General features: G+C 51.0%; 1 protein-coding gene across 13 annotated transcripts in view; it reads left to right on the forward strand.

Annotated features, from left to right (window-relative positions):
• The window catches only part of OBSCN (obscurin, cytoskeletal calmodulin and titin-interacting RhoGEF), a 762,040-nt gene that overhangs the window by 658,172 nt on the left and 87,933 nt on the right, over positions 1-15,935 (forward strand). For all 13 annotated transcript variants that reach the window (XM_033931804.1, XM_033931806.1, XM_033931805.1 and 10 more), the window contains 2 exons: positions 5,831-5,876; positions 8,022-8,099. In XM_033931804.1, the coding sequence (XP_033787695.1) occupies positions 5,831-5,876; positions 8,022-8,099 (124 nt within the window). The remainder of the gene's footprint in view (positions 1-5,830; positions 5,877-8,021; positions 8,100-15,935) is intronic.

Raw genomic sequence — 15,935 nt, forward strand, 5'->3', positions numbered from 1 at the left:
TCCAGTGCCCCCCCCGGAGTGGGGCACGGGCAGGTACTCCATTTACTTTGTGGTGCCCAAGAAGGAGGGGACTTTTCGGCCCATCCTCGATTTGAAAGGGGTCAACAGGGCTCTCAAGGTTCCCTCTTTCCGTATGGAAACGCTGCGGTCGGTCATTCTGGCGGTTCAGCCGGGGGAGTTTCTCACTTCTCTCGATCTGACGGAGGCCTACTTGCATGTTCCTATTCGGGCCTCTCATCAGCGTTTCCTGCGCTTTGCGATCTTGGGTCGGCACTATCAGTTCTGTGCGCTTCCCTTTGGGCTGGCCACGGCTCCCCGGACGTTCACCAAGGTGATGGTGGTCGTCGCGGCAGCCTTGCGGTCGGAGGGCATCCTGGTACACCCCTACCTGGACGACTGGTTAATTCGGGCCAAGTCGTTGCAGGAAAGCTCCCGGGTTACGGCTCGGGTGGTGGAGTTTCTCCGGTCGCTGGGCTGGGTGGTCAACCTTTCCAAGAGTCGGTTGGTTCCGGCTCAGCGTCTGGAGTACCTCGGGGTGCTGTTCGACACCTCCTTGGGGAAGGTCTTCCTCCCAGAGGCCCGGGTGAGCAAATTGCAGTCTCAGATTCGCCTGCTTTTGGCGTCCCGGTGTCCTCGGGCGCGAGATTTCCTCCAGGTCCTGGGGTCGATGGCGGCGTCCCTGGACGTGGTGAGGTGGGCGCGGGCCCACATGCGTCCTCTCCAGTATGCTCTGCTCCGGAGGTGGTCTCCCCAGAGGCACGGGATGGATGTTCCGGTTCCCCTGCGAGGCTTGGCGCGCTGCAGTCTGCGTTGGTGGCTCCGGACCCCTCACCTAGTTCAGGGGGTGGGTCTGGATCTTCCGCAGTGGACGGTGCTCCTTACGGATGCGAGTCTCCTGGGTTGGGGGGCCCAGTGTCTGGGTCGCTCAGCTCAGGGAACCTGGTCCACGGAGGAGGCCTCCTGGTCGATCAACGTGTTGGAGACCAGGGCGGTCCGGCTGGCGCTGTTGGCTTTCCACTCCCTTTTGTTGGGCAAGTCGGTCAGAGTCCTGTCAGACAATGCCACGGCGGTGGCTTATGTCAATCGTCAGGGGGGCACCAAGAGCACTCTGGTGGCGCAGGAGGCGGCTCGGCTCATGGTTTGGGCGGAGTCGCATCTTCTGGACCTCTCGGCCTCTCACATTGCCGGGGTAGAAAACGTTCAGGCGGACTTCCTCAGTCGTCACTTCTTGGATCCGGGAGAGTGGTGTCTCGGCGCCGAGGCGTTTCAGTTGCTAGTGCGTGCTTGGGGGCAGCCCCTGATGGATCTGATGGCTACAAGTGGCAACGCCAAAGTACCCCGCTTCTTCAGTCGTCGCAGGGACGGTCTGGCCGAGGGTCTGGATGCTCTGGTCCAACCGTGGCCAACGGAGGGGCTGTTGTATGTGTTCCCTCCTTGGCCATTAGTGGGCAGAGTACTGCTTCGCATTGTTCGCCATCCGGGGCTGGTGGTCTTGGTGGCTCCGGATTGGCCTCGTCGTCCGTGGTATGCGGATCTGGTGAGGCATCTGGTGGCGGATCCTCTTCCTCTGCCTCTCGAGTGCGATCTTCTGACGCAGGGTCCCATTCCCATGTTCGACCCGTCTCCCTTTTGTCTTACGGCTTGGCTCTTGAAAGGGGCCGCCTGAGTAAGAAGGGATATTCCGACAAGGTGATCTCTACACTTTTGGGGTCCCGGAGGCTTTCTACCTCTCGGGCTTATGTACGGGTTTGGCGTCTTTTTGAGGAATGGTGCCGAGCGCGGGGAGTGGTCTCCTTTCGCGCTTCTCTGCCTAACATTCTAGAGTTTTTGCAGGATGGCCTGGATAGGGGCCTGGCCTGGTCTTCTCTTCGGGTTCATCTGGCGGCCCTGTCGGCTTTTCGGGGGCTGGTGACAGGTCAGCGGTTGTCAGCCATTCCTGATGTGATTCGCTTTCTTAGGGCGGCCAAGTTGATCAGGCCTCCCATAAGGCCCTCGATTCCCTCTTGGGATCTCAATCTGGTTCTTTCTGTTCTAGTGCGCCCTCCTTTCGAGCCGTTGGATGGCTGTTCGTTGAAGGACCTTACGCTGAAGTCGGTCTTTTTGGTGGCCATTACTTCCGCTAGACGGGTGTCTGAGCTACAGGCTTTCTCTTGTAGGGCTCCCTTCCTGGAGTTTTTGAAGGAGCGGGTTGTTTTGCGGCCTGTTCCTTCCTTTCTGCCGAAGGTAGTTTCTCCTTTTCATGTCAATCAATCGGTGGTCCTCCCGGTCTTGGGTAGTCGGGAGGGTTCTTCTGAGCAACGACAGCTGCGCAAGTTGGATGTCGGTCGGGTCCTCCATGCTTATGTGCAGCGGACCCGGGATTTTCGGAGCTCCGATCATCTCTTTGTGCTTCTGGCGGGTCCTCGTCGGGGGGCTGGCGCTTCTAAGGCTACTATTGCGCGTTGGATCAAGGAGATGATTGCTTCCGCTTATCTTCTGAGTCAGAAGCCGGTTCCGGAGTTTCTCAAGGCTCATTCCACTAGGGGTCAGGCGGCTTCTTGGGCTGAGTCGTCGCTCGTGCCTCCGGTGGATATTTGTAAGGCTGCGGTTTGGTCCTCCTTGCATTCATTTGTTCGGCATTATCGGGTAGATGTTCAGGCGCGTCGGGACGCGGTGTTCGGTGAGCGTGTTCTGGTATCGGCCCTTCGGGGGTCCCGCCCGTGAGAGGGACTGCTTTGGTACGTCCCAATCGTAAAGTTAACCTCTACTGGTCTGGAGAGTGCTAAAGAAGGAGAAATTAGGTTCTTACCGGCTAATTTACTTTCTTTTAGCTTCTCCAGACCAGTAGAGGTCCCCACCCTGTCTGTTGTTGTTGTTGTTGGGGCTGTTGCGCGGGCAGTTTTTGGTTTTTGCTGCGGGTTCTAGTATTTTTCTAGGGCCGGGGAGAATTGAAGAACAGCGGCTGTGGCTCGGCTGGCTTAGCTGGCGAGCTGTGGGGACCTTATTCCTTCGGGAATTTCTCCTCTGCATTTTCCAACAGCATTTTTGGGTATGTTATTTGTTACTCCTTTCGGAGTATTGTTTTTTCTCTCTGTTGTTTTCCAGTTCTTGGTTCTGCTTGGCTATTCGGCAGACTGAGGGAAATAGAGAGGAGGGGCTAGGATATACTGTCCCAAAGTTTTGTTTTCAGTCTCCACCTGCTGGTCATGATTAGATATATACCCAATCGTAAAGTTAACCTCTACTGGTCTGGAGAAGCTAAAAGAAAGTAAATTAGCCGGTAAGAACCTAATTTCTCCTTTCCATCCCTCCCCCCTTTACTATTACATTTTGTAGTTCTCCCCTTGACCTAATTTCGCTGAAGTCTTTTAAATTTAAATTTGAAATTTAGTTATTTTAGTTCTATTTTTATTACTATTAAATGTATTTACCGTGTTTCTCTGAAAATAAGCCCTACCCCCTAAAATAAACCGCTTCCCCCCCTGCTGACCCATTTCTCCCTGACATCTGAACCACGAGACAGAAATAAATGTACCTTATAACAAACTGGCAGCAATCTAGATAGGCTGCTTCATGGCCTGGGCAGTTCCTCTGCCACATGACTGATGATATCAGCAGCAATGCATCAGAGGAACAGGCCAGCCGCGAAGGAGCCTGTCTAGATTGCTGCCGAAGCTGCCGGTTTGTTATAAGGTACATTTATTTCTGTCTCGCAGTACAGATGGGAGGGAGAGATGGGACTGCGGGGGGAGGGGGCGGGGGGGGTGCAAGGCGGTGGCGGGGGAGATAGAAAGATGCTACACTGGGGGATGGGAGGAAGGGAGGAATAGAAGCTGCAAGGGATGGGAGGGAGGGATAGAAGCTGCAAGGGTTCTGCTGCACAAGGGATGGAAGGGATGGATAGAAAGATACTGCACAAGAGGATGGGTAAGAGAGGAGGAAAGATGCTGGACATGTGGGGGAGAGAAAGGAAATAGGAAGAATTGGGGTGGAGAGAAGGGAGAGATGATCATTGTACAAGAAAAATATAAGACATCCCCCGAAAATAAGACCTGGTGCCTTTTTTGGGCCCAAAATGAATATAAGATACTGTCTTATTTTCTGAGAAGCACGGTAGATTGTAATTTGCTCTGAAGGTAATCCCTAGATGTGGGGAAGTAAATTTTAATAAACTTGGAAACCTCCAGTTCACAAAAAGGTGCTCGGGTTGAGCAGCGCTTCACTTGACGGAATGGGTGAGTGTCACACTCCTAATTCTCATGTGGTTGTCATCCTCCCTTGAAAAGAAACTTGTAAAATATGGGACAGCGTCTGAGCTCCGGGAACTTGGACATTCATGGTGTGAAAATGACCGCTGCAAAGGTTCATATCCTGGCACATAAATGTTTTTGTGGCCTTTTTAGGACACGGTCATTCATTTTGCTACATTCATAGTTTGTATAATGGCTCTTCGTTTTGGATAAATTCACAGACTGGTGGTGATGTACAGACTCGGATGTTCCTGTTTGGACAAGAGCAACCTTTCTAAAGTGCTGTTCCACATAAACTACATAGGGTTCATGAGTTTTGTTTGTTTGTTTTACTGGCAAAGCAATTAATTATCTAAGGACATTTTGTGCTAAAATTATAACTCTAAAAGAACCCAAAAAAGCAAAATCAAACTCTTGTTTTGCTGGGGAATTGAAATGAATGCTCTCGTGACTATATGTTGTGTGTTTAATGTACAGGTCTGCATACATCCTGTAGTTCTATAGCTTCCGTGCATTCGCAAAGGCTCTCCAAACAGGCCTTGAGCCTAGGGTTACCAAACGTCTGGATTTCCCCGGACACGTCCTCCTTTTGAGGACATGTCCGGGGGTCCGGATGGCTTTTCAAAACCCAGCACTTGACATGACATACTGGAACGAGGAGAAGGGGGAGGAATTACAATGTTTGGATAGTAAAGAACAAAAAAAACGGTTTACAAAATTAGTAGTATGTGTAAGCTTGAAATCGTTTGGTGGCTCTCAGAGCTTTCTCATATTCATACGAAGGCCCTTTACATGGAAAAAGTTGGAGACCACTGTCTTAGGGTTGGGTTACCAGATATGTTTGTGCAAAAAAGAGGACATGTGGCCCCGCCCTGTCCCGCCCCCATTCCCACCCTATTCTGCCCCAGCCCAGCCCCCCACACAAACCTTTTGTCTTCTTCCGGTGTCTGGAGGGCCTCCGAGCATGTACTTGCGTTTGACGTCATCTCATCACATCCGTGCATGCTCGGAGGCTTTCCAGACACGGCCCCAAGCTTGGGGCCTTCTAAAACCTGGACATACTGCCAGGTTTTGGAAATCTGTCTGGGAACCCGGACAGTCCTCTGAAAAGAGGACACATCTGGGTTTTTCCAGACATCTTGTAAACTCTGTCTTAGGGGAAGTTATTAAAGTATGAGTTAAGACGTTCTATTTTATTGTTAAACCCACTTATTAGCAATTAGGTCTCACTGCATAAAATTGGACCTATGCTAAAATAGTATTAGTTAGTGGTAAACTCACATGTTTTAACAGTAGCCTACATTGATAACTTCCCCCTAAATGTAATAATAAAATATAAAGCTTTTATTATCACACTGAGGGTAAAGCAGTTGAAAAACTCTTGGCAGGAAATGTTTGCTGCTTTAGCATATTGCATTCCTCCTTTTGCACCAATACATAAATGGTCTGAAATGCCATGGTAAGAGAGAACAGATAAAAGCACATAAAATCATTTTTTGAAGTGGCCAGAAGTCCTCAGACATCTTCCATATTTCCACTGATCTGACCAGAGCTATGTTACTGGTTGCAAGAGTTAATATTTGGTGTTTTCTTCTTTTTAGAGCCAGACCTACTGCTCGCGAATGCCGCTTCCATAGCTGGTTCCAGGTGAGTTAATAACCTTTTCCTTTTCTATCTCTGGTATACTATCCAAAATCTCCCTGTGCCCAAATAACAATTTTCAGCATGTTCTTATGTTTTTAAGACTCATCAGTGGGGCTGCCAAGTTCTTGTTTGTAATTGGCTGGCTTTCTAGAGAGTCATTTCTCCAGAACTGGTGCCCAGTAACAGGGGCACATTCTCCATATCTTAAAGCTGTCTAGTCAACCATTAGGTGAGTCTAGAAGTGATGGCTGATCTCACAGACTCACAGTGGTGAGACCCCCATTGTTTCAGTTCCTCTGTTTCCAGCTGTTCTTAAATTCAGTCCTTCAGGCTGCAGAATGTCTGCAGTGGAAAGTCATGAGCTAGCTCTGTATTTGGGGTAAGGATCAATTAAACTGCTTAAGCTGTGTGGAGATGTTGACAGTTGGCTTTCAGAATTGCTGCTGACTCTGCTGAAAATAAAGCTGACTTTTTCACCCTTGATGTACTCACTTCATCTTCCCTCTGCTCCCAGCTTCTGCTTTGGATAGGTGTATACCAGTGGTCTCGAACACGCGGCCCGGGGGCCACATGCGGCCCGCCAGGTACTATTTTGAGGCCCTCGGTATGTTTATCATAATCACAAACGTAAAATAAAACAGTTTCTTGATCATATGTCTCTTTAGCTATAAATGACGATATTATTATTAAGACATAGCCAAAAGGAAAGATTTATAAACTATATAGAGTTTTACCTCATGCAAAATTGTCATTTCTTTAATAAGACATTAACTATTTTTTCTGAGGCCCTCCAAGTACCTACAAATCCAAAATGTGGCCCTGCAAAGGGTTTGAGTTTGAGACCACTGGTGTATACTAATGAAGGAGGCATTACATTGATACCATAGGTCAGTGGTTCCCAACCCTGTCCTGGAGGACCACCAGCCAGTTGGGTTTTTGGGATAGCCCTAATGAATATGCATGAGAGAGATTTGCACATAATGGAGGTGACAGGCATACAAATCTGCTCCATGCATATTCATTAGAGCTATCCTGAAAACCCAGCTGGTTGGTGGTCCTCCAGGACAGGATTGGGAACCACTGCCATAGGCATTGCTTTGCATTCTCTACGCTTGCCTCTTCTTTCCTCCCATCCCCTCCCTTCATCTCTCATCTTTTCATATTTGTCCCCCTCTTTTCTCTTTTCCCCTCCCTTGCTCATTCCCTCTCTGTTTCTGTCCTCTTCCCCTTTCTTCTCCCTTGCTATACCTCTCCTGTCTCTCTTTTGCCCTCTGTTTCACCCACAAATCAACTGTAATCATGCACTCCAACGGTAGCACAGCACTTCCAGCCACTTGGAAGAGAGGCAGCAGGAAGTGATTTATGCCTCTCTTTTGCTCCATGCTGATTATTGGCTCCTTTGCTTGCCAGCTGAAGAAGCGTGAGCAGTGTGTGCAATTGCAGATTTGGACTGCTGGCACTCTTCCACAGGGACACAAAAAAACTGTGGGAACGGACAATGAACACTCCACAAAGGATCACTGATGTAAAAGAGTCTTTTTGATTCCAATAAAGGACATACACAAACTGTGGACCCGACACACACAGTACTGTGTTACGGCGAATCAAAACGCCTGCATCAGGGGGGGTCACTGTAATGTTGTAATCCACAGATAAGAAGTCCTTTGTTAGTACAAGGCTAGGTCAATCAAACACACAAAAAAGGTCGAGCACTAAAAACTGTTGAGAGTTCCAAGCTAGATGAAAGGCAGACACTTGGTGGGATAAACAGAAATCAAGTGGCCAGTTCTTGTGGACTGGTGGTCCCAACTGCCTGAAACTTGCTATGCTAGCCAAATGCCAAGTTGGAGTTAAGAAAAAAAGATTTACCCTCAGATGTGATAATACAAGTACTTTGTGTCATCAGCAAAATTACACCCCCCCCTTTCCTTTTACAAAAACGTAGTACGGTTTTTAACACCAGCCGTGGCATTAACAGCTCTAAAAACCGTGCTATGGTTTTGTAAAAAGGGGGGTTAATTATTTCACTAGTTATTCCCATCTCTAGATCATTGATAAATATGTTAAAAAGCAGTGGTCCAAGCACAGAACCCCTGGGGAACCCCACTATTTACCCTTCTTCATTGAGAATATTGACCTTTCTTGCAGGAAAACCAGAGACCCACAGGAGACCATGTCATTAATACAAAACAACTCAAATTCACTGTGAGTCGAGGCAGGTGGCAGGTGAGTCTCTACTGTTCCAGGCTTTTACGTTTAATTTTTTTTATTGTTGTTGTTGTTTCCATTTATCTCTGCTTGATGTCTTCTCTCCGTAGCTCTTTTGTGTTTTTCTACATGGATCCTGAAAATGACACTGTTTCCCAATTTGTCCTGCCACGCCACGTCGCAGAATTTCCCACATTTATTTTGAATCTAAATAATGTTTACAAAATCTCCTCCAAAAGAGAGTTGAACGCCCAGCAACAAGCACTGAGCTCTGATACCATATGAAAGCCAACGAAAGGAAAAACCTGTTATACAGGAGGGGGTGGGGGATTTGAAATATTGGACTGGACCGTCAACAAGACTACTATATTAGGGAACAGAAAATGTGCTCAAATAGCCAAAGAAAATTCTACAATTACATTCCCTTCCTTTCTCCCTGTATTGTCGTGCCATATTCCTGATGATTGACAAATGTTCTTCATAGGAAACTGTGATTGTTCATCCTAACACTGAAGATAGGGGACGTGATTAAAAGTTGGTCAAAGAGAATGGAAATTGCTATAGCCATGATTCACTGTCTGGGGCTTGAAGACATCCATAAAAGATGTCGAAACAGGTTTTGATTGGACTGTCATCTACCCTAATGAAAATGGCATTCCTGAATGTGCTACATGCCACTGGAAATACAGCTCGGTCAAATAAAATGAAGCTGCAACTGTGAAAAAAAAAATAAAATAAAGAAAATGACTTTGATCCAATAAGGATGAAGTCATTCCTGATATGTTTAAAACTAACAAGCATAAAAGAAAAATCTATACATACACAAAGCATGGTTTCACTCCCTTGTTATCTATCCTTCTATAGGATCTCTCTCTCTCTTCTTGTCTAGCTTTCACCAAGGTGACATCATGGCCTTTATTATTTTCTCTGTTCTTTCACATTTTCCCTCCCATAACTCAAGCTTTTTTATGTGGCTTAGAGGCACTGATATAACTCCCTTAAGGATATCTTCTGTTTCAAGCCTATGGGGCCCATAAAAAAAAACATAGACATCCAAAATGCATCCTAAATCAGTACTTGGACATCCTAATCGCCAGGACGTCCGAGTGCCCATAATCAAAACCATCTTTCTGTGTGTCTAGTGAGGTGTTCCAGCCTCTGTATGTTCACAGCACGAAATGGGCATGGTGGAGGCGTGTTATGGGTGGGCTTTGGGCAGTGTCAAGGGCGGGTTAGACATGGACATCTTGCAGCGATAATCAAACATTTTGCAAGACATCCTGGAACTAGACCTGTTTTAGAAGGGTCTAAGTGCCACCAAGGTGCCACAAAGACAACCACTGCAAGCATCAGTCCCCCAGTGCTCACGGACTCCCCTCATACCCACAAAGAACAGAATACAAGAATACATACCTGTCTCTAGAACATCAGCACCTGCTATAGGAAGGCCTAGTAGAACTGCACACAGGTGTCTTAAATAGCCAGGTGAGTGGGCTAGTAAATCATAGAGAGGAGTAGCAAGTCCCATAAGCCATTCTAACCACTATATTCATGATGGAAAATGTGAGCCCGCCAAACCCCCCCTCAAACTCTACTGCCATATAGGTTTCACCTGCAGCCATAATGTCTACTCGGGTTGTAGGCAGGTGGGTATAGTGGGTTTGGGGGGGGCTCACCATTACTATAAGGGAGTTATGGTGAGATGTTTATCTGGCACCCTTTATGTGAAGTTCACAGCAGTGCCCACTGCTCTGTTGCCTTGTCTGGGTGGCCAGTCCTGTAATGGACCCTCCCACATGCAAATGGTCTTCTTCTGGGTGTTTGGGACTTGGACAAAATGGCGTTCTGGGTGTCCCAGTGGCCTGGATGTCCAGATAGAGGATTTTCAAAACAAAATTATATCTAGACATATGGTGGTTTGGCTTTCGAAAATAGGCATTTTCTTGCTGCCAACTTTGGACGTTTAGTGCCCTACATCCAAATTGGGCTTAAAGTAGACATCTGTTTTGAAAATGCCCCTCCACAGCTCAGATGTGGTCAACCTTCATACACAAAGGGCTGCATGAATGTCAGTGGTATTGCTAGAGGGACACGTGGAAAATTAACAAATGTCCTATGTAATTCAGCACCAACAAAACTCGTGAATATAAATCATTACCAGAATGGTCTGTTACCATATACTTTTATCTTTCCAAACAGTTGCTAACACTGTCAAACAAGTCTTATCTCATTGTTGTATCCTTCAGTGGTTCCACTGACACAGAAATATGGTTAATGATTCTTGTGTGAGCCGTTTTCTGTGTATACTTCCCAAGGTTTCATGGGCCACGTAAAATTCAGTGGTGAGCCACAGGTTGCCCACTCCTGCTTTAGCTAGTCAGTTTTTTCCATCATCAGCCTGAAAAGTAGGAGCCTGCATCAGGAGCTAGATTCAGGTCTCCTTCATGGCAGCATAGAGTACTAACTAGTGAGTTCTCTTGCCAGGCCAAGAAAATTGAAGAGGTTAGTTTTAAAATCTGTTAATGTACTTATGAGTTCATACGTGAAATTAACTTTCTTTATATATAGCCATAGGATGTGTGAAATTTGCACTATAAGGTATTCTTTAGCACTCTCCAGACCAGTAGAGGTTAACTTTACGAATGGGTATATATCTAATCATGACCAGCAGGTGGAGACTGAAAACAAAACTTTGGGACAGTATATCCTAGCCCCTCCTCTCTATTTCCCTCAGTCTTCTTTCAGTCTCCAGCAGGTGTTGAGTGATCTGTACCCATCTCCCTTGGTAGGGCTGTTGGAATTTGTTTAAGGGGTTTATTGTCCCTGTTTTTAGCCGGACGGAGCTTGGACGGACTCTGTTTGGGGGTTCGTCCGACCTCGGGGGTGTCAAACCCGGCGGGTCACGAGCGGGGTCCCTCCCCCCACTTCCTCCACCTCCCCACATTTTTTTAGAGGAGCCTCAGCAATAAGCCTTGCCCCCTAAATCAAGCAAGACTATTGCTTTGAGAGCCTGTGGAGTCTGTTCTGTAAAAAAAAAAAAAAAAAAAAAAAATCCTGAGGTAGTGCTGGTCTGGAGGGTTGTATCCCTTTAAGAAAACTGTATTTTACTGTATTTTTTCAACTAACCGGCACTTTTTTACAGCTAGGTCGCGTATGGAGCAATGAGCACTTCAAAAAACCAGACGCGAGGCACTCGCGGCCGGCCTGTGCAAGCGGTGTTCAGGCCGGTGCGGTGGAGGAGCTCCGTCGGCAGCGGCTGCAGGCGCCCAGAGCTCCCCGCCGATGGTGCCTCGCGAGTCGGCAGGGAACGGTGGAGAAGCCCGGTCTTCTCCGTCCGCCCACGGAGGGATTCCCCGAGCCGCCGACGGTCGGGTTTTAGAGGATTCCCTCTCAGCTGATATTTTGACAGCTGATGCCGGCTTGCCTGTTTTAGCGGCTGAGACTTTTCAGGTCTCTCAGCCGCTGCAGGCTGTGGAGGGAGCTGTTTTGGCGGGAAAGACGCCATCTTCTCTGTCTGGCCCCTCCATTTTGTCTTCCACCTCAGGTGACCTTCCCCCTGTTTTGACTATGCAGGGGCAAGGTTCTGCTGGGTCCCCTGCTGTGGCAGGGAGTCCCTTGGGACCCTCGGGGGGGTTTTCTCCTGAATTTTTCTTTTCTTTATGCAGAGCCTATTTTCAGGCGGCTGGGGGTCCCGGTTGCGCCCAGGGGGTCTCGGGGGGTGGTTTTTCCTCCGCGCTTCCTGCGGCTTTGCCTCTTTCGTCTGGCGTGACGTCCCCTCCGCCGCCTCCCTTGTCCAAGCGTCCGCGGGTGTCGTGGGACGAGAATTTGTGGTCTGAGGAACGGGTCGGTCTGGAGGAGGACCTGGACCCTTCTGAGGAATTCCAGGACTCTCTGGAGGGGACGGAAGCTGGCGGCGGGTTGTCGGATTTCCCGTTCTCCAGTGACGAGGCGTCTGTGGTGCGTCTTTTTCAGAAAGATGAGCTGCCTGACCTTATTCAGCAGGTTTCTTCGGTCTTGCGTTTTGAGGACGCGCCGCCGGAGACTCCGCGTGTGGGGGACCCCCTGTTGCGGGGGATCCGTTCCGTTTCCCGCTCTTTTCCTATGCATCAGGATATTCGGGATATTATCCTGGAGCAGTGGAAAACGCCGGAGACGCCGTTTCGGCTGGCGCGCAGCATGGCTCGCCTGTATCCCATTCCTGAAGGGGATCGGGCTACGTTAGCTTCGCCGATCGTGGATGCGGTGGTCTCGGCAATTTCCAAGCGGCATACCGTGCCTGTTGAGGGCGGTTCTGCCTTGCGAGACCCTGAGGAGCGCAAATTGGAGGGCCTCCTTAAGCAAAATTTTCAGGTCTCTGCCTTTGGGGTCCAGGCGGCTATTTGTGGGGGACTGGTCGCTCGCGCCATGTTTCGGTGGGCGGAGCGGGTCTTGGATCGAGAGTCTGACGACTGGTCTCTGGTGGATCAGGAGGTTGCGAAGATTGAGATGGCGGCCTCATTCCTCTCAGATGCTCTCTATGACTTGGTGCGGATCTCGGCTAAGTCTATGGCTTTTGGCGTGGCCGCAAGGCGTGTGTTGTGGCTGCGCGCTTGGGCGGCGGATGCTGCGTCCAAAGCTAAGCTTACTAAATTTCCCTTTCGGGGGTCGTTTTTGTTTGGAGAGGACTTGGATAAGTTGATTCAGACTCTGTCGGACTCGAAAGTTCCCCGTCTGCCGGAGGACCGTGCCCGCCCGGCGTCTCGGGGGGGTGCGGCCCGGGGGCGTTTGCGGGATTTTCGCAAGTATCGCCCTGGGCGTGGGGCTGCTTCTTTCCAGTCTCCGGGATTTTCCCGGGGTCGGTTCTTCCAGCGTATGCAGCCCTTTCGGGGGGCCCGTCGGGGGGCAGGGAATCCCTCCGCCGGTTCCCCCGCTTCCCGTCCTGCACAATGACGCCTTGCCGGCGCCCCCTTTGGTTCCGGTGGGGGCCCGGCTGCGCGAATTTTTCCCCAAATGGGCCGAGATCACGTCCGATCAGTGGGTCCTGGAGGTGGTGCGGGACGGTTATGCCCTGGAGTTCGCCCGCTCTCTACCGGATTTTTTCCTCGCTTCTCCATGTCAGACTCCGGGGAAGACGCAGGCTTTTCGCCAGACCCTTCAGCGCTTGCTAGATCTCAGGGCAGTTGTTCCGGTGCCCCCTCCGGAGTGGGGCACGGGCAGGTACTCCATTTACTTTGTGGTGCCCAAGAAGGAGGGGACCTTTCGGCCCATCCTCGATTTGAAAGGGGTCAACAGGGCTCTCAAGATTCCCTCTTTCCGTATGGAAACTCTGCGGTCGGTCATTCTGGCGGTTCAGCCGGGGGAGTTTCTCACTTCTCTCGATCTGACGGAGGCCTACTTGCATGTTCCCATTCGGGCCTCTCATCAGCGTTTCCTGCGCTTTGCGATCTTGGGTCGGCACTTTCAGTTCTGTGCGCTTCCCTTTGGGCTGGCCACGGCTCCTCGGACGTTCACCAAGGTGATGGTGGTCGTCGCGGCAGCCTTGCGGTCGGAGGGCATCCTGGTTCACCCCTACCTGGACGACTGGTTAATTCGGGCAAAGTCGTTGCAGGAAAGCTCCCGGGTGACTGCTCGGGTGGTGGAGTTTCTCCGGTCGCTGGGCTGGGTGGTCAACCTTTCCAAGAGTCGGTTGGTCCCGGCTCAGCGTCTGGAGTACCTAGGGGTGCTGTTCGACACCTCCTTGGGGAAGGTCTTCCTCCCAGAGGGCCGGGTGAGCAAATTGCAATCTCAGATTCGCCTGCTTTTGGCGTCCCGGTGTCCTCGGGCGCGAGATTTCCTCCAGGTCTTGGGGTCGATGGCGGCGTCCCTGGACGTGGTGAGGTGGGCGCGGGCCCACATGCGTCCTCTCCAGTATGCTCTGCTCCGGAGGTGGTCTCCCCAGAGGCACGGGATGGATGTTCCGGTCCCCCTGCGAGGCTTGGCGCGCTGCAGTCTACGTTGGTGGCTCCAGACCCCTCACCTAGTTCAGGGGGTGGGTCTGGATCTCCCGCAGTGGACGGTGCTCCTGACGGATGCGAGTCTCCTGGGTTGGGGGGCTCAGTGTTTGGGTCACTCAGCTCAGGGCACCTGGTCCGCGGAGGAGGCCGCCTGGTCGATCAACGTGTTGGAGACCAGAGCGGTCCGTCTGGCGCTGTTGGCTTTCCACTCCCTGTTGCGGGGCAAGTCGGTCAGAGTGCTGTCGGACAATGCCACGGCGGTGGCTTATGTCAATCGTCAGGGGGGCACCAAGAGCACTCAGGTGGCGCAGGAGGCGGCTCTGCTCATGGTTTGGGCGGAATCCCATCTGCTGGACCTCTCGGCCTCTCACATAGCCGGAGTAGAAAATGTTCAGGCAGACTTCCTCAGTCGTCACTTCCTAGATCCAGGAGAGTGGTGTCTCGGCGCCGAGGCGTTTCAGTTGATAGTGCAGGCTTGGGGGCAGCCCCTGATGGACCTGATGGCCACGGGTGGCAACGCCAAAGTGCCCCGCTTCTTCAGTCGTCGCAGGGACGGTCTGGCCGAGGGTCTGGATGCTCTGGTCCAGCAGTGGCCAACGGAGGGGCTGTTGTATGTGTTCCCTCCTTGGCCGCTGGTGGGCAGAGTGCTTCTTCGCATTGTTTACCATCCGGGTTTGGTGGTGCTGGTGGCGCCGGATTGGCCTCGCCGTCCGTGGTATGCGGATCTGGTGAGGCACCTGGCAGCGGATCCTCTTCCTCTGCCTCTCACGGACGACCTTCTGATGCAGGGTCCCATTCCCATGTTCGACCCGTCTCCCTTCTGTCTTACGGCGTGGCTCTTGAAAGGGGTCGCCTTAGCAAGAAGGGATATTCAGACAAGGTGATCTCTACACTGTTGGGGTCCCGGAGGCTTTCTACCTCTCGGGCTTATGTGCGGGTTTGGCGTCTCTTTGAGGAATGGTGTCGGGCGCGGGGAGTGACCTCTTTTCGCGCTTCTCTGCCTAACATTCTGGAGTTCTTGCAGGATGGCCTGGATAGAGGCCTGGCTTGGTCTTCTCTACGGGTTCATCTTGCGGCCCTGTCGGCTTTTCGAGGGTTGGTGTCAGGTCAGCGTTTATCGGCTCTTCCTGATGTGATTCGGTTTTTGCGGGCGGCCAAGTTGCTTAGGCCTCCCCTACGGCCCTCGGTTCCCTCTTGGGATCTTAATCTGGTTCTCTCTGTTTTGGTGCGTCCGCCTTTCGAGCCGTTGGACGACTGTTCTTTGAAGGACCTTACTTTGAAGGCGGTCTTTTTGGTGGCCATTACTTCTGCTAGGCGTGTTTCTGAGCTGCAGGCTTTCTCTTGTAGGACTCCCTTCTTGGAGTTTTCTAGGGAGCGGGTCGTCTTGCGGCCTGTTCCTTCCTTTCTGCCTAAGGTTGTTTCTCCTTTTCATGTCAATCAATCGGTGGTTCTCCCGGTCTTGGGTGGTCGGGAGGGCTCTTCTGAGCAACGGCAGCTGCGCAAGTTGGATGTCGGTCGGGTCCTTCGCTCTTATGTGCAGCGGACCCAGGAATTCCGGAAGTCCGATCATCTCTTTGTCCTCCTGGCGGGTCCTCGTCGGGGAGCTGGCGCTTCTAAGGCTACTATTGCGCGCTGGATCAAGGAGACGATTGCTTCCGCTTATCTTCTGAAACAGCAGCCTGTTCCGGAGTTTCTCAAGGCTCATTCCACTCGGGGTCAGGCGGCTTCTTGGGCTGAGTCGTCGCTCGTGCCTCCTGTGGATATTTGTAAGGCTGCGGTTTGGTCCTCCTTGCATTCCTTTGTTCGTCATTATCGGGTTGATGTGCAGGCGCGTCGGGACGCGGTGTTCGGTGAGCGTGTACTGGTATCGGCCCTTCGGGGG

The sequence above is a fragment of the Geotrypetes seraphini genome, chromosome 2, assembly GCF_902459505.1.
Source record: "Geotrypetes seraphini chromosome 2, aGeoSer1.1, whole genome shotgun sequence".
In the NCBI taxonomy this organism is placed as follows: Eukaryota; Metazoa; Chordata; class Amphibia; order Gymnophiona; family Dermophiidae; genus Geotrypetes; species Geotrypetes seraphini.